Source organism: Crassostrea angulata, chromosome 6 (assembly GCF_025612915.1).
Source record: "Crassostrea angulata isolate pt1a10 chromosome 6, ASM2561291v2, whole genome shotgun sequence".
NCBI lineage: Eukaryota > Metazoa > Mollusca > Bivalvia > Ostreida > Ostreidae > Magallana > Magallana angulata.
In genome coordinates, this window is record NC_069116.1 from 37,632,755 (window position 1) to 37,656,864 (window position 24,110).

The following is a 24,110-nucleotide window of genomic DNA, read 5'->3' on the forward strand; positions in this document are numbered from 1 at the left end:
GTCACTTTCGGGAAACTCCTCGCCGGTTCAAATCAAGTACGATTATGACGTCATTTTTTACATGTCAAAAATCTTTAATCAAATGTCAACAATTTGCAACGGTTAAATTTAAGAATGTGTCAAAAAATAACAGAATTAAACCTTGTTCATTTTATGCCCCATTAATTGTGTGAAATCAGCTAAAACTTTTTCACGGGTGCACTAAAATATCGATATTTCTAACATGCGGGCCCATTCGACCATTTACGGTGGTCGGCCATTTTTAGATCGGTCAAGATGAAACATTTCACATGTAATACATTTTCGATTAAGGTAATTAATACATTTTTTTCAATCCGCAATAGCCTTTATGCACTACTCTTGATGATAGCGTCAAATCGCTCATGCCGTAATTTTTGCCTTATACAGGGTATAGATATCTCCGGTATATCGCTATTTAGAATATGCTACATTTCTAAAAATGTAATAAATAAATAATATAATAAGTAACATATTAATTAATGATATAAAATATTTGAAATATGTAAGGACATAAATCAAACGGCATCCATATATTCCGAAAAGGCCATTGTGATTGTTGTTACATGGACCCAATTTTTATTCTGGCGATCATTTCATTTCGATGAAATTAAATACAATTTAATTTGTATGCACCATTTTTACTTATTATAACTTGGCCTAGATACAAATGGAGTTTTAACTAAATTGTTAATGTGTCTTCATTCCCTGCCATATCATAGCGCACGTGGGTGACGGAGTTAGGTTCATAAGATATAATAAGCACGCGCGATAAACGTCGTCTTCAGAGAGCTTATTTGAATAAAAATAAAAATATTTTTGTTAATAATTTTATATATTATATTGTTTCCGATTATATTTAGCGATTTCAAATGATAAAAACCACAAAAAATAATTTACAGAGAAACGTGGGAGGTTTTCTGCTTATGCCAATATGGTGACGGAGTTTGGGTATTCGGGGATATATTTTATTATTTTTATTTTTCATAGCCTCATTGCCATGCATTGCCAAAAAAATTAACTACATACGTAGTTTCCTAACTAACTTTAATGGCCTCTTTAAGTTTAATATAGGCCAAATTTAAATCCAGTAGCATTTTATATTTCTAGCTTGTTGAAAAGCCCCTTTTTGAATATATACTCTTGAGTGATGATTTGTCTCTTGACTTTAACAAACGGAAAAACTGTATATATATATAACCTAGATACCCTCCCCTGACACGATTTCGATGGCCTGCTATGCATTCCATCGTTGCGGAAGGAAGGGAGGGGGGGTCACTTAGTCAACGCTACAGAGTTATATTCCTTGTTCCGACACCCCGGAAGTGTTTTCAGTGATCGAAGTATGGCGTCTGCAAGCTTACCAGCCCGAAGTAATAGGGATGATTCCATCAGGAGGACTAAACAGCAGACTGCCCAGGAAACTTTAATGTCAATGGGATTTCCCAGGAAAAGAGCGTAAGATCTTTGTGTTCTTTTTTGTTCCACCGTTTCTGTTCTGTCTTTTGCCAAACATTACAGTGGCGAAAATGTAAAGAGTTTTCGTTGGCACTTGAACAGTAGTGTTTCTTCTGTAAAAATCTTCCCATGTTTACCGAGATTACATCACGTCACAAGACCAGAGTCAAATAGCAGAGGTCTGCAATGTTTAAAGATAACTCGATTAAAAATAAGGCAACTCATTTAAGTTTACACGGAAGGAAAAATTATTCTTTTTTACATGTAATTACATATTAAGGATGTAAATAAAGAATTTTTTCATGTATAAAAAAAACTACAGGGTTATGAATCCATTTTAGAATTTTTAAAATTTTCTCTCATTTCCACACAACAGTGTGCACAACATAAAACATGCTAATATAGCAATTTTTAAATTTCCCTATACATGTTATATATGATAAATTAGTGAAAATATGCACTAACCTGTACCCTTTCATGTTAATTTTTAGAGAAAAGGCGATTGCAGCTACTGGAGATCGGGGAATTCAACTAGCTTCAGACTGGTGAGTTATATCATTGATTGTACTGTCAATTTATTTGCAACAGCTATAATGCTCTGTACTTAAGGTAATTATCCATTCGTCACAAAACAACGTCTGACAAAATTCACGCGTTATTACGTCTTATCCGTGCCCGATCTAATTGAGACCTAACTTTAAAAGGTGTATTTCAAAACAAAGAAATCAAGCTGACATAGAAATTGATTCAAAACAAATATATCAAAAATCCTGACAACTGCAATCAATTAGGCCTACCGGGGTATTAATCAGCGAAATAACATGACTGGGTTGTGTCGATTGCGTACTCGTTTTGAAAATATAGACCGCTTACTTTTGTCCTGCATAAACATCAATCCATTATAAGGTTGAATTTAATCCAATTATTTGAACATTTTTCCCTGAAAGTCCATAAACATCCAAAATGAAATCCTGACCGAGATCTATATTACAGTGCATAAGGGAGATAAAAACACAAGGGGAAATAATTTGACCTATATCATCTTTATCCTATTCGCTTAGCAACGAGCATAGATTTATTTTCCACAAAAAAAAAATGTTTTTAAATTAAAATCATGCGCTGAAGAGGTTATTTCATTATAAGAACATTCTTTAAATCCAGTAAAAAAAGTTTGAATAGAGGTTTTGTCTTGAAGGCATATATCAGGTAGTTAGCATTATCCACGCATGTGACTGCAATTTCTTAATACCGATCTCGATCCATAATACTTACCGATATCCAAAGAAACCATCTTTTGCAATTTAAATAATCCAGATTAATCAACAGTTTGTTTAAATCATATGTTTTCTATTTAACAATAATCAAAACATATTTTTTAGAGTTATGAAATAATAAACCTAAGCACAGTTTTATTTTTATGGATCTTTTTTCAAAATATATATTTTAATGATTTTACCAAAAATATGCCAATTCTGATCCAGAAAATGTCAGTCCCTTAGGTTATTTTATTTCCAATTGATTAAGGGCATTAAGATGTAAATAATATCAAAATTTTAGAGAATTCTGTACGTAAATAAAATTATAAGAGTTTAAATTCTCTTTGAAAATTTATTCATTTTATCTAATTTATATGCAGATTTATCTATTTTTTGATAAATAAGCAACTGTAACATGAAAATTTTTGATTTGAAATAATAATTCCTTTATTTTACATAGGATATAAGTCAAAAAATAGTTTTGTGAAAGTCAAATTTCAGGCTTAGGCTTATATTCTTTTATGAGAAAAGCGCCATTTTCCGCAATCTGTTCTATTTTTAGCAACGGCCCTAGCTTTTAGAATACCGATGGACCAGCCAACAGGGTAAAATTTGATATTAAAGAACATATCCTCAGATACACGTTTGAAAAATATGAAAAAATTCTGTACAAATTTTATTTATCTAGTGGGGTATTGACCATTACCATATATACTCCCCTATAAGTACGGTTCGTCTATAAGTCGGTTGCCTTTTTCCAGCTTTAATTTGAAGATTTTGCTGTTGACTCCCTTATACAGTAAAACACGGTTATAGCGAACACGCTTATAATGAATTGACGCTTACAGCGAAGTGATTTTCATTCCCTGTGACTTTATTTCTTCTTGTTAACTTGACGGATATAACGAATTACGCTTATAACGAAGTAAAATTGCCCGTCCCTGGGACTTCGTTATAAGCGTGTTTTACTGTAAATGGGTCACTTTTTCAGGACAATTGATGTACAGATATTCTCAATAAAATACATGTACCACATTTTATCATACATGTTTTGAGTTCTAAAAAAAATTGTCCTTGTTTCACCCCATAATTGCTTCAAGACTATTTCTATCATGGGTCTATGATGTTAATATCTTTTGATTTTAAATGCCATTATTTTTTATAACACTAATTACACGTTGGTAATAGCTTCAAAACTACCAGGTATTTACGGTAAATAGAGTCCTTTTGAAAACTTGAAGATAGTGATTTATTTCCTTACTGACTGATTAGGTTGGTAAAGAGCCCCTTAAACTGGGGTGTTGGCTTGTGTTGTTTTAGGTGACATGACTTCTATATCTTTTATCACCTTAGGTGTGAAAAACTGACTGCTTGAATTTTCTTTTTATGAACACAGGTCCAATGCATTTATCTGTTTATTATTTAAAAAGAAATATAACTTAGTAGTCTCTTGTGAAATTTTTTTTACTATGTCTCACCTATAAGTCGGACCCCCACTTTTCACCCAATTTTCTACTCCCAAAAATCCGACTTATAGGCGAGTATATACGGGGTACCTTAATTGTAAATAAATGATTTCCCATATTTTTGGTAAATGTATAATTGGCCACTTTTTTCGCACTAAAGGTTTATACATTTTTTGAGAAGCAGTCCCCTGACATACTTTATTTAGGTTTCCCTTTTTATGAAAAATTGTCAAACTTTGGTGTTTTCCTGGTTTTAACACTTGGAACCATTTTAACAAGAGCTTGGACTTTTAGTACATGTTGTTGTATCATACAGCAATGTGACGTAGGCTGGCTATTCAGCCATGGCTCTCTGAAATTAACACAATTTGGCTGGCTTTTAAGCTAGAGGACTAAATGTAATCTGCGTACATGGGTATATTTCACTTGAAACCAGCCTCATTTTTAACATGTTTTGATGCAAGAAATAGTAGAGCTCTACGTCCTACTGAAAGTCCAAGGTCTTGTTAAAATGGTTCTACTTCCATTTGAAACAATCAATGACAAGATTGTCATATCATTCAGTATGTAGCCATGATATTGGAACTATACTAAAAAAGCATGAGAAAGTGAGTGAAAAATCCAAATTCATGATGCTCTCTGTCTTAATACCTTTATGCACCACATTTACATTAACCTGGATGATATTTGATAATCAGAAATATTTAAGAATGTGACACTGAAAAGAAAAGTTTGTAATGCTCATGTTCATTTGAATTTCCTTTGCCATCAAGTCTAGGACCTTTTACTTTTAATAACTTAAGGTACTAGTTGTGATCTCTATGATATCTTGTTCATATATGCAAGAATAAAATGCCAATTTCCTTTTGTGGCGCCAACAATCAATCTTTTCATGGGAAAAAATTGTTTCAATGTCATAAACTCATGTAACGCTGATTTTGACTTTTAAACGATTATATTTTTAAACAGAATCAAACTGTTCTATTTTTTCCCCTCTAAATATGAGCTTGTGTTGTACCATCGATGTCTTGTCAGTGCATTGAACAGACCATTTTTGGGGTACTTGGTGTGTCCAAGTAGATTTTCTGTTTAATAGATGTACACATGCACCGTGTAACACAATCACAGCGTGTAACACTCCATGCTTTCCAAGGTGCCGTGTGGTATAATCGTAACCTCTTTTGGAGTCTAAATTTCCTTCTTATTCACCACAAAAGGTTAACACGAATGGGTATGTTGACATATATTAAAGATGATGTACTTAGATATTCCCTTCCTTTTCACAGATGTCAAATGTTGATTGAGTTTATTTCAAGGATGTTGTTCTTTTTTAACATTTTACCAATGGAAATGCAAGTACAATATTTTTATGTAACTTACTAAAGAGACATTCGTGTTATTACTTAGATATGAGTATCATGATTCTCCTCCTCCAATCAACTTGTTTAAAAATTTGGGTTTATCCTTGTAATAACCATGTAAATCTTGTAATGAAAAAATTTAAGAACATATTTTAATGGTTTTGCTTTATCATATAATTATTATTTAAGAGTTATTATATTGTGGATCATTAATAGGGCTTTGTTTACACTCAAATCTATACTGTTCATTAAGGTCTCTTGTAAGAGGATATAAAGCACATTATTTAGATTCATTTATTCATTAAAATAGCAAAGTGTGTGATCAAGATTTAGATAAAGTAGGATGATATGTGTTTGATGAAGGGTTGTTATTAAACGTTATCATGGGTAATGGCTGGTTCTCACAGGTCGGCCATAGCAATTTATACCAGTATATGACCACTGATGGTGTTTAAAACTCAAAAGTATATAGGTCTTACAAACATTGATACTTTGCACATATGCGTGTACATGTAATTTTATGCTAAGGTGTCAAGTACCATTCAGACTAATGGACCTTTGTAATAATTTGTTACCGATTCTTTATCTTGACAGGCTACTGTCTCATGTAGATGATCCAACATTGGATGATAGAACCTGTAGGGAATACATACTTTACCTCTGTCCGAATGGTAAACTACAGGATGAACTGAACAAATTCTGGGAGAAAAGCATGTCTCAGTGTGGTTGGAATGGAGCCCACTCCTACTTCCCACACATCACAATGTGCCCATTCTTTGCTGTGAGTTCTCTTATATACATTTACTTTTTCTGCGAAGTTGATCAATTGAGTCAAAGGTTCTTGTTCTGCAGACATTTGAATGTCAAAAGAATTGGTGATTGTATTTCACCGTCTATTTCAAGTTTCAAGTGTAAAGGGATACAAACTTAAACTATCATGGCAAAAAACTTTTTAAAAATTTCGAGTACATAACAAGGATGTATTCTGTTGTCCTGTGCATAATGTTACAATGTTTATTTGTAATTGTCATTGATTTCATCCAATGTTAGCATGGTTAAGTGCATCTCAATCTATAGACACTTTGTAATTGTGTACCCCAAAATTAATCCCCTTCACGGTAACTGCAATACTGCACTCTTGCAGGACAAATTGACATAGTTTGGTGAAATATGACGTAACGTCAATTGTTTCATTTACGTCATTTAAATATCTACCCACTAACACTTCGGCAAAGTATATCAATTTGCCCTGCAAGAGAGCAGTACCGCAATTATCATGAAGGGGTCTATTAGATTTGACAGTCATTGCAACAAAACAACTTTATCTTCAACACTGCTGTTCACATGCTATTTGTCACAAAAAAATTCTTATTGATTTAGAAAATTATTTTAACTTCAGTGAATAGTTCCAGAATTTTATTATATTAATTTTGTTATTGTAGGCTGAAGATAAGGATGTAGGATTTCTAAGTGAGACATTTTTGAAGTTAGAAAACAAACTCAGACAGGCTCCAGACGCTTTGAAATTGGATTTCTTCAGTCAGATGAATTTCATTGGTCTGTTCGTGAAGGAAGGCATGTATGACTTCCTACAGGATTGTGTTTCCATATTTTGCAGAGAATTAAGCAAGCAAGGTAATGGAACAACATTTATAACAAACTTTAAAAGTACAACATATTAAACTTTCAATAATCCATAATCTACATTTTGGTTTCGCTAACTAAAAGAGAGTTAAAAGGAAATGAAGTACATTTAACAATGCTGATTTCAAAAATAATATGTTAATCGGATGCTGTAGCACAGGAAGTGCCACATACAATAAATATACATATACTGAGTAATTGGTTATATGAACAATTCTTGAAATAAAGATACTTTTCATCATCCTATTTTAATTTTAAAAGGGATAAAGTTAGAACCTCACAAGAAGCAGCTTCACCTGACTCTAGCTTACCAGTATCCACAGGAACAGCACGACAAGCTTCTGAAGTACGCCAAAGAAATTGATCTGACTGTTGACGTACGATGGGACCTCCGCTTGTATTCCAGAGATCCAAGGGCAAGCAAAAGCGAGGTTAATATTGAACCATTGTAGTTTGTACATTTACATCTGGATCAAGATTCAAAATTGTTTTAAAATAGTTGTTAGAAGGATGTTAATCTTAAATTCATTCAAAATTATTTCCTGAATATCGATTTCTAAATAGGACTTGTACCAGGTTTGTTCTATAAGTAAAAAAAAATGTACACAGTTTTTGATTTTAAAATGTATATACATATGTGGAACCTTCGTTCAGATATTACATACATTTTTAGGAAATGCCTTATAGACAAATATTAAATTTTCATGCATTTCCTTGAAATAACTTTTTTTTTTCCCAAAAATATTTTAGTCAACTTAGTTGTTTATTGATTTTGTTTTATAATTCTTAAGGAAATATATTTCTACATTTAGTAGGAAATATTAGAATTGTTTTTAGATTAAAGATGTTTCTGTGATCAATAATTGAAAGGTTGAATTATATACTATATAACTGGGTAATAGTTTAATTTTTCCTTTATTGCTATCACTTTCATATAAAAAATACAACACACTGAAATTATATTCATTCGACAATATTGTTTGATATTATGAAATTTTTAAATTGCAAATAAAATAGATTTGATATTTACCATAATTTTGCTGATATAATTATGACACATGAAATGGATATAGAGTGCTTTTATTGAGGCAACTAGTTTACTAAGAGAGGATTTGCAACTTCAATGTGGCACATTGTTACAAAAATTGCAAGATGTGCATTTGAACAGAACTTTAAAGGAAATGGTAACTGCAATGTTTTAACTTTCTTTATAAGGCAATTGCAAATAAAAAAATGAATAAAATCTAGAAATTTATTTACGATTTGGTGAAAGCTAATTTTAAAATGCTCTCATCAAAATCAAATCAAGCTTTTAACAAAACAATTAAAAAATAAACGAGGCTGACAAACAACTGACAATATCACAGCATTTTTGTTCTCCTTCGTTTCACTCATCCAAACATAAAGTATTTCTATTTTAAGTATTTTATAAATAACAACAACACAGGTGTTAGAGTGAGTGAGCTATCTACCAGTTTATTCGCCGTAATATACAATCAGCACGCGACGTTTAATAGCGATGAACTGGAATTAGGCCCAATAATTGTATATTTCCAAATATATCTACAAAATACAATGTAAATTTTATATATAAATACATATCAAGTATACTTCATCATACGAACATGTACCTATAAACAAAAACAAAAAAATCGTGTTCGAAAGGGTTGATTGCTCTTCGATGACCTGTCTATACCTGATCGGTTCTATATATACTACAACTTCTTGTATAACTGCCCTAAAAGAAGTAGTTCATAAAAAATACAACTTACAGAAATTTATAGATGTAACATGATCCATCAGTAAAACATTGAACAGAAGTCTATTCCATTCTCACAACAAGGATGATAGATTATGAAGAACTACATGTATTTTGTTTAAATTGGTTCAGACACAAGTGTTCATACATTGTGTAAGTTTTCAATAAACCAAAATTTTAGCAATATACCCTATATTTCTCTCATTATATTACCATGCTAGACATTTAAATCAATTTAAGTTCAGCCATCTTGATAAGCATGGGTGAACCACATAACTGGTATTGAAGAACATCACATATTCAAAAAAAAAAAAAGAGATGTACCTTTAATATGGAGATATTAAATATCTTAAATGTTCCTTTGTCAAGTCTATATATGTGGTGCAGCTTGAATAGGAATTTCACTCAAACTCTGTCTTTCACTGTTGTATTTTTGTTTTAGAAAAAAATTTTGAAGTTGCATGATTTAATTGTAGAGGTAAAACAAAAGTTCTTTTACATTTATGCATGGATTGAAAGTTTGCCTGGTCATTTAAGCATTTATAAAAAAATAACCCAAAAAACGGAGCTCATAATTCCTGTTATTTAACAAGGCATATTCAATTTCTGAATTGACGTCAAGAACACTTAAAAAAACATTCTCAATTCTCTTACAAAAAAATGGCTCATTGTTAAGTTTTTATATTTTCAGACTTGTTAAAATGTGGTATGTAGCAAATGCAATAGGGTGTTTGATTAACACATTTTACTGTTTAGTTGGTTTCAAGTTGGTTCTGGAAGAATATTAGATGACAAGAATTTTGTCTCTTTTTTTAAACTTACCACTAGTATTTTGTATTGCGATAATCAGAGAAAATAACACATGGGGATTAAGTATCAACAGATATATCAACTTTGATAGTGGGTATTTTCTTGATTGACTATATTTCATTGTTTACTTGGTAACATAAATATTGGTTTTAACTAATACCTACATCATTCACTACAAAACTTATTTTCACAAGAGTCACTACAAATTGTTATAAATTGTTTGAAACAGCACTGCGTCTACACATTTTTCTTTAGTTATACAATAACTGGTCCACATAATGAAGCCATGTTTAATAGGATCTGTTCAGTCTGGAATCTTAAAAATATGTGGATTTTTGCTCGCTCTCTCTCTCTCTCTCTTTAAAATATCTTTGTTTTTAAGCATACAATGTCATTAAAAAAAAAATTTTTGAAAAACTTAAATTATTGCAGTTACCTTTGAATCCTTTTATAAAAATTTTTGTCGTAAATGTCAAAATAATAGACTAAGTAATATGATTAAAATTGAGCAATTTATGATTACCTTACTTTAATTAGTTTTAGCATTGAAATATTTGATTAATTGATGTACTTTACAAAGTTGCATTTAATTATTTTCCAATACAGTAGCTATGATCAACCATTATAGATTCGTAAAGTAGTAAAGGCCTACACCCCACAAGTCGGTGATGAGTTGGAACTAATAGATGGAGATTACATCTTTCTGGACCCAAAAGAACTCAATAAAACTAAAGATGGCTGGTACCCCGGAGTGTCATGGCTGACAGGACAGCTCGGCATGTTCCCTGGAGTCTACACACAGAAGACAGCAGAAACATGGACATGGGCTCTTCACAGGTTGTACTAGTAGAATTTTTTTTTTTATCAAGTTGAACCTTTCCTCTAAGACTTGTATTTAAAACAAACATTTGAAGGAATCAGTTCATCCATCTTTGGAAAGACCTTAATGCTGGTAACTTGTTCTGCAGCCTTGTTTTTATAATCTGAAAAATGACTAGGAAAAAAAATTTGGTTAAGGTAAAGCTATTGCAGAGTCATGGTCATGACCTCTAGGCCGGGAGACTGCTGACTTGTGTTTTAGGTGGCTCACCACACCTTGAAATATTTCTCAAATCAACAGAAATTTACAGATTATGATAGATAACATGATGCAGAAGATGTAAATAGGTGAATTTGGTAAAAAAAAAATATGCAATTTCGATGAAAAAATTGATTTTTAAATTTTTTTTATCTGTATTAAAATAAGAACAAAAGTCCCAGGGGGATTAAAACTCATGATTTGCATTTCATCGCGCAGATACTTTAACCATGAGCTAGCTATGATGATAAATTGAACCAAATGGATTGATTAATTAGTTTAATAAAACTAATAATTTGCCATCTTGTAGTGTAGTGTCTGTAAAAGTATGTCTTGATGTTGTGAGGTACTTAATGGATTTATAATTGTTTTTAAATAGTGTTAAAAACAATATATATCTCTTGGTAATGAAAGTATATATTCAATGTTGTAGACTACAGTGTAAGTAAATATAAAATGTTGTACACTATATACTGTAGATTCCTAATGAAATGCAAGGAATACTGTATACAGGGTTATTTTCGCCCCATGTTATTTTCGCCCCATGTTATTTTCGCCCTTCTACAATTGCAAACGGTTTCGCCCAGTCTTGAATTCGCCCAGTTGCAGTTGTGTTAACAGAGATATTATTTGTAACAGAGAATTTGCCCAGTCTTAAATTCGCCCTCTGACAACGAGGGCGAAAGGGGCGAAAATAAAACGGCGGCGAATATTTCCCTGTATACAGTAAATGGTTGCCTTAAATCATGAAAACACTTGCGTACAATAAGAATATACAGTATATATTTATTATAATCTATATATTATCATTATTGAAGTAGGCAGGGTGTGTATGCATCAGTTATCATAATACCCCAATATAATAATTCTATATAACATGTCATCTGATTGGTCTAGAAACAGACAGAGCAAACAAAACGTTGTGTCTCACGGGGAATAAAAATCATATTCCACCTCTTTTGAAACCTCAGGATTTTTCATTCCAGTGTTATGAAAAAATTGAGATGAGATGATGTAAATAGATATGATTAAATCTAAAATATTTTATAATTTTAATTTCAACTACTGTAAATTCCTTACATTACGCGAATACTTAATTCTGCTGTTTTGTATAAAATCACAAGAATATAAAAACACGCATTCAGAACTTTTTTTCCTTATTTCTTATTGTTCTAAACTCTCAAATTTTTTTTGCGAGATTGTAAAATCCACAAAGGAGCTTCTTGCGATTTTACGCGGATATTAATTCCTCGTGTTTAATTAGGAATGTACAGTATCTGTGATTTGAATTAATAAAACAGGGAGAAAATAAGATAGAAAATCAAATATTCATGACGTTTTTGTCTTTTAAAAGTTAAAAAACTATTAGTACTGTAATATAAAGGGAAACATTCGCCTCCGTTTCATTTTTGCCCTCATTGTCAGAGGGCAAATTTAAGACTGGGGGCATTCCAATCTCTCAAATTATTTCTCAATCTTAAACAATTTTGTCTGGGAGAATTCAAGACAGGTATGCAAGTGAAGAAGGGCGAAAATAACGTGGAGCAAAATAATCTCGTATACAGTATATTGTTGTTTCCCAGGTGTATTAAAAGAAATATTGCACAAATGAACAGAAAACATGAAGATGTATTCCCCAAATTTTCCTTGGGTGATGTCTTCTTGAAATATGATTTTCCTTCGGGGAATAAATCTTCATATCTCTCTCACAATCATGCAATAACAATGTACAATATTATATGGAATGATAGATAAAAAAACAAGAGGCCCATGGGCCACATCGCTCACCTGAGGAACAATAGGTATGATAAAATCAGCTTAATGGAGTCATAATACAAACTATCTGGACAATGTACAATAATACATGTAGATCCTGTATAAATAAAATCCATTTTCCCCTGGATATTCTTATGTTTATAATCATTAGTCCCTTTTCTAACAAGATGATTTTATAGTCATATCATATGTTGAGTATTGCAGTTCTCAAAATGATCCTTAACAATAGTTTATATATTAGATATAAACGTACATCAAACTCTGAACCTTCTCGGGAGGCCAAAGAATTGTCCTGGGGCCAAATTCTTAACAATTATAAAGAAACATCTGGCTGATTAGTTTCTGAGAAGATTTTTAAAGATTTACACTATATATTCCTTTGTTAAAGTTTGACCCCCCATTGTGGCCCCACCCTACCCCTGGGGATCATGATTTTCACAACTATGAATCTACACTACATGAGGATGCTTTCACACAAGTTTCAGCTTTCCTGGCTGATTAGTTTCTGAGAAGAAGATTTTAAAAGATTTACACTGTTTATTCCTATGTAAAACATCGACCTCCCATTGTGGCCCAAACCTACCCCCAGGGTTATGATTTTCACAAATTTGAATCTACACTACCTGAGGATGCTTCCACACAAGTTTCAGCTTTCCTGGCTAATTAGTTTCTGAGAAGAAGATTTTTAAAGATTTACTCTATATAATCATATGTTAAACTTCGACCCCCCATTGTGGCCCCATTCTACCCCCAGGGGTTATTATTTTCACAACTGTGAATCAACACTACCTGAGGATGCTTCCGAAGAAGATTCAGCTTTCCTGGCTGATTAGTTTCTGAGAAGAAGATTTTTAAAGATTTACTCTATATATTCCTATTTTAAACTTCGATCCCCCATTGTGGCCCCACCCTATCCCTGGGGGTCATGATTTTCACAACTATGAATCTACACTACCTGAGGATGCCTTCACACAAGTTTCAGCTTTCCTGGCTGATTAGTTTCTGAGAAAAGGTTTTTAAAGATTTACTCTATATATTCCTATATTAAACTTCGATCCCCCATTGTGGCCCCACCGTATCCCGGGGGTCATGATTTTCACAACTTTGAATCTACACTACCTGAGGATACTTCCACACAGGTGTCAGCTTTCCTGGCCGATTAGTTTCTGAGAAGAAGATTTTTAAAGATTTATTCTATATATTCCTATGTAAAACTTCGATCCTTCATTGTGGCCCCACCCTACCTCCGGAGATCATGATTTTCACAAGTTTTTATCTACATTACCTGATGATGCTTTCACACAAGTTTCAGCTTTCCTGGCTGATTAGTTTCTGAGGAGAAGATTTTTAAAGATTTACTCTATATATTCATTTGTTAAACTTCGACCCCCCATTGTGGCCCCACCCTCAGGTGAGCTAAAAAGGTTAAGGTTACAATACAATAAGTTGTTAAAGTTGGTTTCTGGAAGAACAGGCTTTGAAAATTTTCTTAATAAATATTGACAAATTTTTTAATTTTTTAAGCTTTAGTTTTTAAGATCTGTGTACAAACATAGAATTGTGGGCAAATCTCTGTATCTTGCTTATAATTCGAAGCTTAAGACTCAAATATGGTTAGTAAATAGAAATTGTAAACAATTAAACACAAGAAACATGCACTACATATATAACAAATAAAGAACACAATTTATTTTTTCGAAATGAATCATATATATACATGTATATACCTACATATTTCCATCAGCGATATCAAACTCTATTTAAACTGAATAAACTCGAGAAAATGCCGAGCATCTCAACAAAACCTATTGCATTAATCTACATGTACCATTACGCAAAAGATAATGCCGAATTACCGATAGAATGAATTGTATTCCAGTACCCCTACATCCGATTTTGCTTAATTTGCGCAGGTAAACAGTTAACTGTTTGATTTACCGAAGATTTGATACGTAAAAATCACGAAATACAGACGATAGTTTCCAGGTTACAAAGCATAATGAGAACGAAACGAAAATCAGAACAAGCTAACACCATTGTCATGTGTGAAAACTATCAACGCATTGAAATATTTAGCCTCAATTTACTTCACAAAATCGGCACCAATATATTTTGTATCAATGTATGTTTCAAAATTTCCCTTCATACGCGAACTGTTGCACAACAAGCAAATTCATAAACAAAGAACCTCGTTTTAGAAGTATGGAATCATTTTACCGTATGCCGAACCCGAAGCTATTAAACTGATTGAAACACGCCTTTCCTTTATTATTATTTTCGTAATAACTCAGATTTGAAACAGAATTACCACTTAATTTTTGCAATTTATATTTTCCTTCCCATAAGGATAATTTATGCTAAACTAGGTTGAATTTGCCTCGGTAGTTCTTGAGAAGAAGATTTTTAAAAATGCACCCCCCTTTTTCTACAGTTTCAAGGTTTTCTCCGCTTTGAATACAGATCAAACTTTTATTTCTGCAATTTATATTCGCCCTCTCATAAGGATGCTTTGTGCCAAATTTGGTTGAAATTGGATAAGTGGTTTTAGAGAAGAAGTTCAAAATGTAAAAAGTTTACAGACGGACAGACGGACAGACGGACGGACAGACGGACGACGGACAAAATGTGATCAGAATAGCTCACTTGAGCTTTCAGCTCAGGTGAGCTAAAAACCCATCCAAGACAAAGATTGTCTTTAATAACCATTAAAATAATATTGTATTGCATGCGATATACATTTACAGATATGCATCATTTAGATAAGTGTTTTTCCGAGATCCACTAAACAATATTTTGAAATTGATATTTACTCTGTGATAAAATAAAAGTTATGTTTTAAGAACAAAATGTAAAAACTAGTTTCAAATAAAATTTTGAAAACTAAATTTATTTAGAAGAAAAGACATAAAAAGGTATATGTTGACGCCATTCTTATTTTCCCATATGTATAGATCTTTACCACTACACATCAGACCTAAATCTGTGGCTGTCACCAATGGAGTCATTGTTGAGGAGGATTATGATGCTATATGGCATGATGAAAAGGATTATGCAAAGGTATAGTTCTACTTTCTTAAAAATCACTTGTCCATTCTTTGGTTGAAAAGTTTATAATCTAAATGTATTTGATATACAAAAGATATGTAAGACCCGTGATGGTTCAAAGGTTTGGACAGATGCATCTTTAAACTGAATATGTAAGAAATTCAATCAATAATGTATCTTATGATACATCTTCGCTAGCCAAGGGTGACGATCCGCTCTGCTTCTCTTTAGAAAGAGAAGCAGAGCGGATCGTCACCCTTGGCTAGTGAAGATGCTTATGATAATACAATATTGATATCAAAATACATCCCAACGACACCCTTTTAAGTTTTTTAGTGAAAAATTTGGCAAATCAAGCTCATAAGAACAAGGTGAAGCAAGAAAAAGAAATAAAATCTTCTGAAAATAACAGAGTGTCTTCTCTGAGTATGTCTTCTGTAGTTGTGTCGTCTCGCAAATTCCCTTTAATTAAGGCAAATTTACATACATGTACTTTTAAAGTGCATGAGTTCATTGTTAAAAAGCTGCTCTTATGTCATACTGTTTGAAATTCAATATTCTAACTGATTGCAAGATATTTTAGCATTGTTGCACATTTAGTTTATCCATGTATCATGGCCAAAATGACATTCTATCAAACACTACACATTTTGGGGATGTAGATGAAATACAGTGTTTAAATATTTATGATTAAGAGGACTGTAGTGATACGCATTGCATTGAAAATTCACATATTGAAAGGCATATATAAATATTTTAAGTTTCGTCTGAAATTTACGGAAGCCACATATACACTTCACATTTTTTTATTTTCTACACTTTAAAGTGTAAAATTTACACTTTAATCTGTAAAATTCACACTTTAATCTGTAAAATTCACACTTTAAAGTGTAAAATTTACACTTTAATCTGTAAATTTTACACTTTAATCTGTAAAATTCACACTTTAAAGTGTAAAATTCACACTTTAATCTGTAAATTTTACAATTTAATCTGTAAATTTTACACTTTAATCTGTAAAAATCACACTTTAAAGTGTAAAATTAACACTTAAAAGTGTAAAATTCACACTTCAAAGTGTAAAATTCACACTTTAATCTGTAAATTTCACACTTTAATCTGTAAATTTTACACATATATCTGTAAAATACTATGTCAACACCACATGGTTGTTTAAATTAAATGTCCGACATTTCTTTGATCTTGCTTAAATAATAAACATTGCAATCGAGAAATGAGTTCTCATTAACAGTATTCAATTTTTCAAAAACTGAAACAGTTATAATTTAATTTTCTTAGACAAAATGTATCAGTGTCCCATGGCCAAAAAAATGTTCAACGCTAAGGGCTTTTTATAATGCAAGCTGTTTCCCTCGTCTTTTTCAATCAGATTAAAAGTTTCGCAAAAACTGAAAAAAGTGATAATTCAATGGACTAAATACTAGCGATCACCACTTATTTATCTGACGGCCAGCCGGCCACCACATAATTATATTTATATGGTGGCCGAAACATAAAATGTAGAATTATCTGTAACAATGTTTCGGGGTTTTGACTTTTTGTTCACTTTTATGCAAATACACAGTCTTCAAGCCTGCTAAATGTATACAAGACTTTTACTAGTTTAAAGCATCAATTTTATTCATTTGTATACAGTACAATTTTATTTAATCAAGTTTTTGTAGTACGTACACAACTCAAAGTACTGAACGTACATATGCTAAATCGAGGTTTAGACAGAATGCTACATAATGTATATTCTTTGAATGATCAGTAATTCAACACTATTTGTTATTTTTATTTTAAAATCATCATTAAAAAGTGTGGAAGAAAGCCGAGGCATAAAACAACTGATATCTATTTGAAAAATCCACGGTTTTTTAAAAAAATATCACTGTGTAATGATGTCACTGTATTGAAGACAAAGTTTGAAATATTTGCTAATTAAAATATTTCAGTCCATAATGCTTCGATCAAACCATCGGAAATGATAAATACTCTCCAATGTATGTGTATATATGAGCCAATTTTACAAGATAGTGTGTAAATTTTACACTTAAAAGTGTGAATTTTACACTTTAAAGTGTAAAATTTACAGATTAAAGTGTAAAATTTACAGATCAAAGTGTGAATTATACACATTAAAGTGTAAAATTTACAGATTAAATGTGAATTTTACACTTTAAAGTGTGAATTTTACAGATTAAAGTGTGAATTTTACAGATTAAAGTGTAAAATTTACAGATTAAAGTGTAAAATTTACAGATTAAAGTGTAAAATTTACATATTAGAGTGTAAATTTTACAGATTAAAGTGTGAAATTTTCAGATTAAAGTGTAAAATTTACAGATTAAAGTGTGAATTTTACACTTGAAAGTGTGAATTTTACAGATTAAAGTGTAAAATTTACAGATTAAAGTGTAAAATTTACTGATTAAAGTGTAAATTTTACACTTTAAAGTGTGAATTTTACAGATTAAAATGTGAATTTTACACTTAAAAGTGTAAAGTGTGAATTTTACATATTTAAGAATTTTACATATTTAAGTGTGAATTTTACAGATTAAAATGTGAATTTTACACTTTAAAGTGTAAATTTTACAGATTAAAGTGTGAAATTTTCAGATTAAAGTGTAAAATTTACAGATTAAAGTGTGAATTTTACACTTGAAAGTGTGAATTTTACAGATTAAAGTGTAAAATTTACAGATTAAAGTGTAAAATTTACTGATTAAAGTGTAAATTTTACACTTTAAAGTGTGAATTTTACAGATTAAAATGTGAATTTTACACTTAAAAGTGTGAATTTTACACTTACAGTGTAAATTTTACAAATTAAAGTGTAAAATTTACAGATTAAAGTGTAAATTTTACACTTTATAGTGTGAATTTTATAGATTAAAGTGTAAATTTTACAGATTAAAGTGTAAAATTTACACTTTAAAGTGTAAAATCTACACTTTAAAGTGTAGAAAATAAAAAAATGTGAAGTGTATATGTGGCACTAATACGCTTCCGTAGAAATTGCTAAAAAGAAGTTTTTGGAATGATAAGTCAAGAAGAACTATAAAAACTGTTAATCATTAAAAAAAAATATTGACATCTTTTGAAAACTAGCTAGCTAGGTTATATCATTCAGCTTTGTCAAACACTTGAAACATAGTCTGTATATAATTAGAAACATAAAATATTAACCAATTATCAATCTCTTTTTTGTGCATAGGTGAATAAAGTTTTCATTAAAGAGAAAAAACGAGTCACCCCTGAAGTAAAAAGAGAACAACGAAAGTTAATAATTTGTCGCCATGGAGAAAGAACTGACTTTGCCATGGGGAAAGGATGGTATGACATGTGCTTTAATGATGACGGTAGGACATCTTCATAAAATCATTAAATATACCAGTAATAGTTACTGTTTTTTGTTTTTTTTATTTAATCAGTTTTTATACAGAGGCCATCAAAAATCCAACTGTTGACTTTTTGATAGCACAATCTTCTGTAAAAATGTTCATTAGTTTTTGATACTTGACATGTGGATTGGGACACTTTGAAATTTGAAATAGATGATAGATTATAGTACATTAAGTCTGATACATAATCACTGTTTGGAAATGAAAAATGCATAATATCATAGTATGTATTTCTGAAAAAATCTGAGAAAGGGACAATTAAAAATTAAAGTTGTTAAGTTTAGATTTAATGAAATTTATTTTGATATGCAGGAAAGTATTCAAGAGTGAACCTTAACCTGCCCAAAAAGATGCTGACTCGGGTAAATAACTTGGAATTCATAAATGACCCACCTTTGACAGAAGTTGGAAAATTTCAAGCACGTCTGACAGGTATATTTCAAGGCTTCAAATGAAATGATATGATGAAGTTAAATATTCAACTGAGTTTGTAAGATTTATTGTATTAGAAAGTTAGTAAGAAGGTGATATTTTTTTTTTTTGCAGCTGATGTACTTCTCGAAAACAAAGTTACAATAGCAGGAGTTTATAGTTCACCTGCACTTCGATGTCTCCAAACAGCAACTGAAATTTATCAAGGTAAAGGAATATTTGTTTTGACCAAGTATAAAATGGACGGGATTCTGCAATGAATAAAAAAACCATTATTGATATGGATTTTTGTTTAAGAAATCTTACATCTAATTGAAGTATCTACTTACATCTTTCTAGTTTTTTCTAGAGTAGCACATACTTACCCTTCTATCGGCAGTAAAAAAATTCCTTTTGCATTTTATAAGAAAGATACTTATTTACCTTTTTTGTGGAAGCTGTTGTAGACAAATTTAAAAGACACTAACCATAAGTACATCATCCAACCATATCCCTTCTTAAAATTTACCCCTATTAAATATAGCAGATATATCTATGTTTTCAAAGTCTTAAATATTGTTATTTCTGTATGCTGTCTTTCCTAAGTATTACCGAAAACCAATCAAGCCAATACTCTTTCCAATCACTATGGATTTAAAATGTATTTTAGAAAATAATTTTAGTAAAAGCAAAAGTTAGAATCTATTTTGATATTGAATGCATTTTTATGGCTTTTTTTTACAGGTCTTAATCTTCAAAGCAAAATCAAAATAGAGCCAGGTCTGTTTGAGTGGACAGGTCACACCAGTGTTGTTCCGCGCTGGATTTCTCCAGACGACTTGTCTAAACAGGGATACCCGATTGACAGTCATTATTCACCCCAAGTCCCTAAGGACAAGCTAGAGGATGGAGAGTCCATCAGTAATCTTTATGCACGATCCACAGAGACAACTCGACAGATCCTTAAATTGCATGAAAAGGAAGGTCAGTATACATTTGCATTATTTAAAACAAGAATATCCAGAGTTTGAATGAATTTTATTGCAAATGTGCTGCTTTTGAATTTTTAGTTTTCTTATGTAATTTTGCAATACATGAATGCCCAGTGATTTGTACTTCTCCAACAAATTTTTTAAATCCTTGATTTACATTCTTTTTCATTTTTAAACCCCTTTAAAAAATATTGCCCCAATTTCTTTGCAAAATCATTTAGCTTCATGGGTCTCAAAATTATCTTTTTTGAAATCAGTTCTGTTTATGACTTGAAGTAAGTTACTTTTTATCTTTTAAATCTATTATTTTTTGTTCAAAACTTTTAGGTGGCAGTATTCTGTTTGTTGGTCATTCTGGTACATTGGATTTATGTACACGAGTCATCACTGGGCAGCAACCACGCCCCTCAACCTCATACAGAGAACTTTTGCCAAAAGTACCGTACTTAGCTATGTGTGCCATTGAGGAGGATGCAATTACACGGAAATGGAAACACATAGATGCCCCAACACTACCATTATCACATGGACGTAACATTGTACAGAGTGTCAGGGATATTCTCAATAGTTAAAAGTCAAAAAAGTGCTGGAATGTGCCAAAACTAAGAAAGAAAATAAAGCGATATTTGTGCGAAATATCAAATTCAGATGTTCGATGCAATGGTCTGAAAAAAAAATTGTATGAGTCTCCAAGAGAAACATACAAAGCATAATGTAAAATCCTATGATTTTTGCTGAAATTGATTTTCAGTTATATACTAACTCCCTTTTTTAATGTTCCCAGTGATTTCATATTGTAAAGAGTGGGAAATTTTATTGAAAGTTGAGTCAAATATTAATACTTTAAATCAATAAATATCTTTTTGAACCAGTAATGTTTGAAAATTAATTACCATAGTCAACTGTGATAAAATTGTCTTTTTTTGTTCTGCATATAGTGTACGTATCATTTACGTATCAGATTCAGAATTTTAAAACAGATCAAATATGAATTAGTCTAAACTCCATTCAATAAATACTTTTCATTATTTTAGATAAAGTTTACAAAATTGCTATTACATGTATTTACTTTTTAATTGAAGTTTAACCTTTTTGAATGCCAATTTTTTATTTTATTGATATTGTAAAAATATAAGTGTAATTTATTACTCTGTATTATGACTCCCAAGAGGAAGGCTGTTGTACATAATTTCTTAGCAAAGAAAATGTTCAAATGTTGCTGGATTATTTACTTTTTACATCCATTTTTGTGCTTTTTTAGATTTACATTCATTTTATACTTTTATATTATATCCATATAGTAATCAATTATGATACATAATTTCTGATCATTATTGACATAATTATCAAGAAACTACTTATCTGACCATAAATGATGCAACTCCTGGTTATATGCATCATAAGTGGTCAAAATCTACATCCTCATATACTAATATTACGAAATTAATAAGTCCAATTTATACGTACCACTTTGGGAAATACCTTTGTCTTGAGTACAAGTTTTTTTTGCAGACCTATCTTTCTGTTAGCTACAGACACACAGGATTATATTTTTGATTAGGGGTCTTTCTCTGCAGGATTTTAATAGTGATCAGTCTCTGTCCAATGTTATTGGTCCTTAGCATACCATATTTCTCTCCTCTCAGCTCAGTGTGGTTCAAAACACTGTTGTGTGACCTTGAACAATGTTTCTTGATCAAAGGTTAAGTGAAAAGCAAATATATATGTAAAGTTCTTGTATTGACTTTCTCCCTAAACCCAATTTAGCCACATAGTGTTCACCCACATAATGTATTGAAATAAGACTGCTACCAGTAACCCTGAACAATCTTTTTTATGTTAAGAACACAAAACTCTGAAAGAAAAACCTTCTTACAACCATAGAGTTTCTCCCATTTGCCTTATCTGGCTTATATTTAAGATAAAACGTTGTGACTTCTAGCTTACGGCTGAAGGTCAGGCAAATCTTTTTGAACTTCAGTTTAGACCATAAATCCTGCTTAGCCTTAAACAAAATCTCTTGGTAGATAAAGGTTGTTCAGCTTTGAAATAAGTTCGTGACCAAAGGTCAAATATCCTTTTTTGAACGAATATTTGTTTGACTATGCAAAAAGACTGCAAGGTAAGGTAAGGGGTGTATAGTGACCCTAGATTAAGTTATCAATGTCAAATGTCAAGGTCATAGGAAATCTCTTTGTAAAATCCTTGCTAAACTGTAGATTCTTAACCAAGCTTTACCTGCCTCTATTCTTCATCCATATATGTGCTTTTTTGATAGAGATGTGTATAAATTGTGTTGAACTCGAAATGAGTTGTTAAGGCCAAAGGTATACTCAAAGAAAATGAGAGGGCTTTCTACTATGTAAACGCAAACTGAAATATTATCGAAATCTATATCTTGATAAAGCATCTATCTTCCATAGTCTATTTAAGATTGAAGCATTCATTTTCATTCATCAATTCCTTCCAGAGTTTGTAATATTTGTTGATCTGAATATTATCTGCATTGTACATGACATCTTTACCTCCATTTTTTTTATAATGAAAAACATCAGTTTATGTTCCATATTCAAATCGTTACAAATGTGATTTCTTCTGGGGGTTTTTAGACCACAATTTCCACTGTCTCTTGCACATCCCGAGTGCCATTTTATATTATAAAAATATCATTTAGTGTTCAAAGTTTTGATATTCTACATACGTTAAGCTCTTCTCGTAAGCTGTCTTGCATTACAATGCAAAGTGACATCTCGGTTAAGTCAGTGAAAAGGAATGCATGTATTCACACTGCTTAAAGGGACCTAGGCACGATTTGAGATAAACACTTATATAAGTCTTTATTTTTCATTTTTACGTGATAAAATGGTTTACTTATGTATTTTGAATGATTCATCATAATTTGAATATTGAAGTCAAGTTAAAAGCAGAATACAGTGGAAAGAAGTCACTGATATGTAAACAAAGCCCAAGTTTTATATTTGTTTACAAATATTAAGTTAAGAAATTACTAATTCTTTGATAAAATAGCTTGTGGCAAACAGGATTAACTGATTCAACATGTTCATAACTAACTTTATCAACAACAAAAAGCAACATTATGAGAATTCATCCAATGCATGTATATATAAACAATAACAGGACTTAAGCTTTGAAATTTAAGCTTGAAATACATTCTTTTGCAAAAAATGAGCTCAAATCTAGTACAAGTCCCCTTTAAAGCACGTTGTACCATATCCATGTTTCATTGGAATGAAACAGAATGGTCGACTACGACAAAAAGTGACTTTGCATACTTTCTGCATATTCGCAGTTTGAAAAAATAACCTGTTGAGATTTCAACGATCATTATACCTGAAAGTTTTCTTTGTTGTTGTATTTAAGAATTGTACATATTTATATTATGTTAAATAAAAAAAATCAATTGAATTTGTATGTCATTGTCTTGCCCCATAACATTCCATCTATTTATTCCAGTACTTTCATTCTCTGTTTTGTTTTTTAGAATGAGTGTACCAAAGGTTTGCATAATGTCAAGATTTGTTACGTTACGTCATATTCATGTGAGAAAATAAGCGGAAGTAGAGATTTTAGGATAGTTTTAAATTTGGCCCTCATATGATGAGACT

The 24,110-nt window shown here is 31.3% G+C and overlaps 1 protein-coding gene across 1 annotated transcript; it reads left to right on the forward strand.

The window, feature by feature from the left end:
- Nucleotides 1-1,317: 1,317 nt before the first annotated feature.
- LOC128188576 (protein UBASH3A homolog) lies at nt 1,318-23,751 on the forward strand. The gene is made up of 12 exons (XM_052859721.1): nt 1,318-1,476; nt 1,968-2,021; nt 6,154-6,340; nt 7,002-7,194; nt 7,465-7,634; nt 10,401-10,609; nt 15,578-15,683; nt 18,895-19,039; nt 19,394-19,513; nt 19,628-19,720; nt 20,237-20,476; nt 20,812-23,751. Exons 1-12 carry the CDS (start codon nt 1,364-1,366, stop codon nt 21,054-21,056), a joined length of 1,875 nt encoding a protein of 624 aa, XP_052715681.1. The 5' UTR covers nt 1,318-1,363; the 3' UTR covers nt 21,057-23,751.
- The last annotated feature ends 359 nt before the right edge of the window (nt 23,752-24,110 follow it).

Coding starts and splice junctions, on each gene's coding strand:
- LOC128188576 (XM_052859721.1), top strand. CDS start 1,364: ATGGCGTCTGCAAGCTTACCAGCCCGAAGTAATAGGGATGATTCCATC. Junction 19,040..19,393: donor CATGTGCTTTAATGATGACG/GTAGGACATCTT, acceptor TTTGATATGCAG/GAAAGTATTCAAGAGTGAAC. Junction 20,477..20,811: donor TAAATTGCATGAAAAGGAAG/GTCAGTATACAT, acceptor CAAAACTTTTAG/GTGGCAGTATTCTGTTTGTT.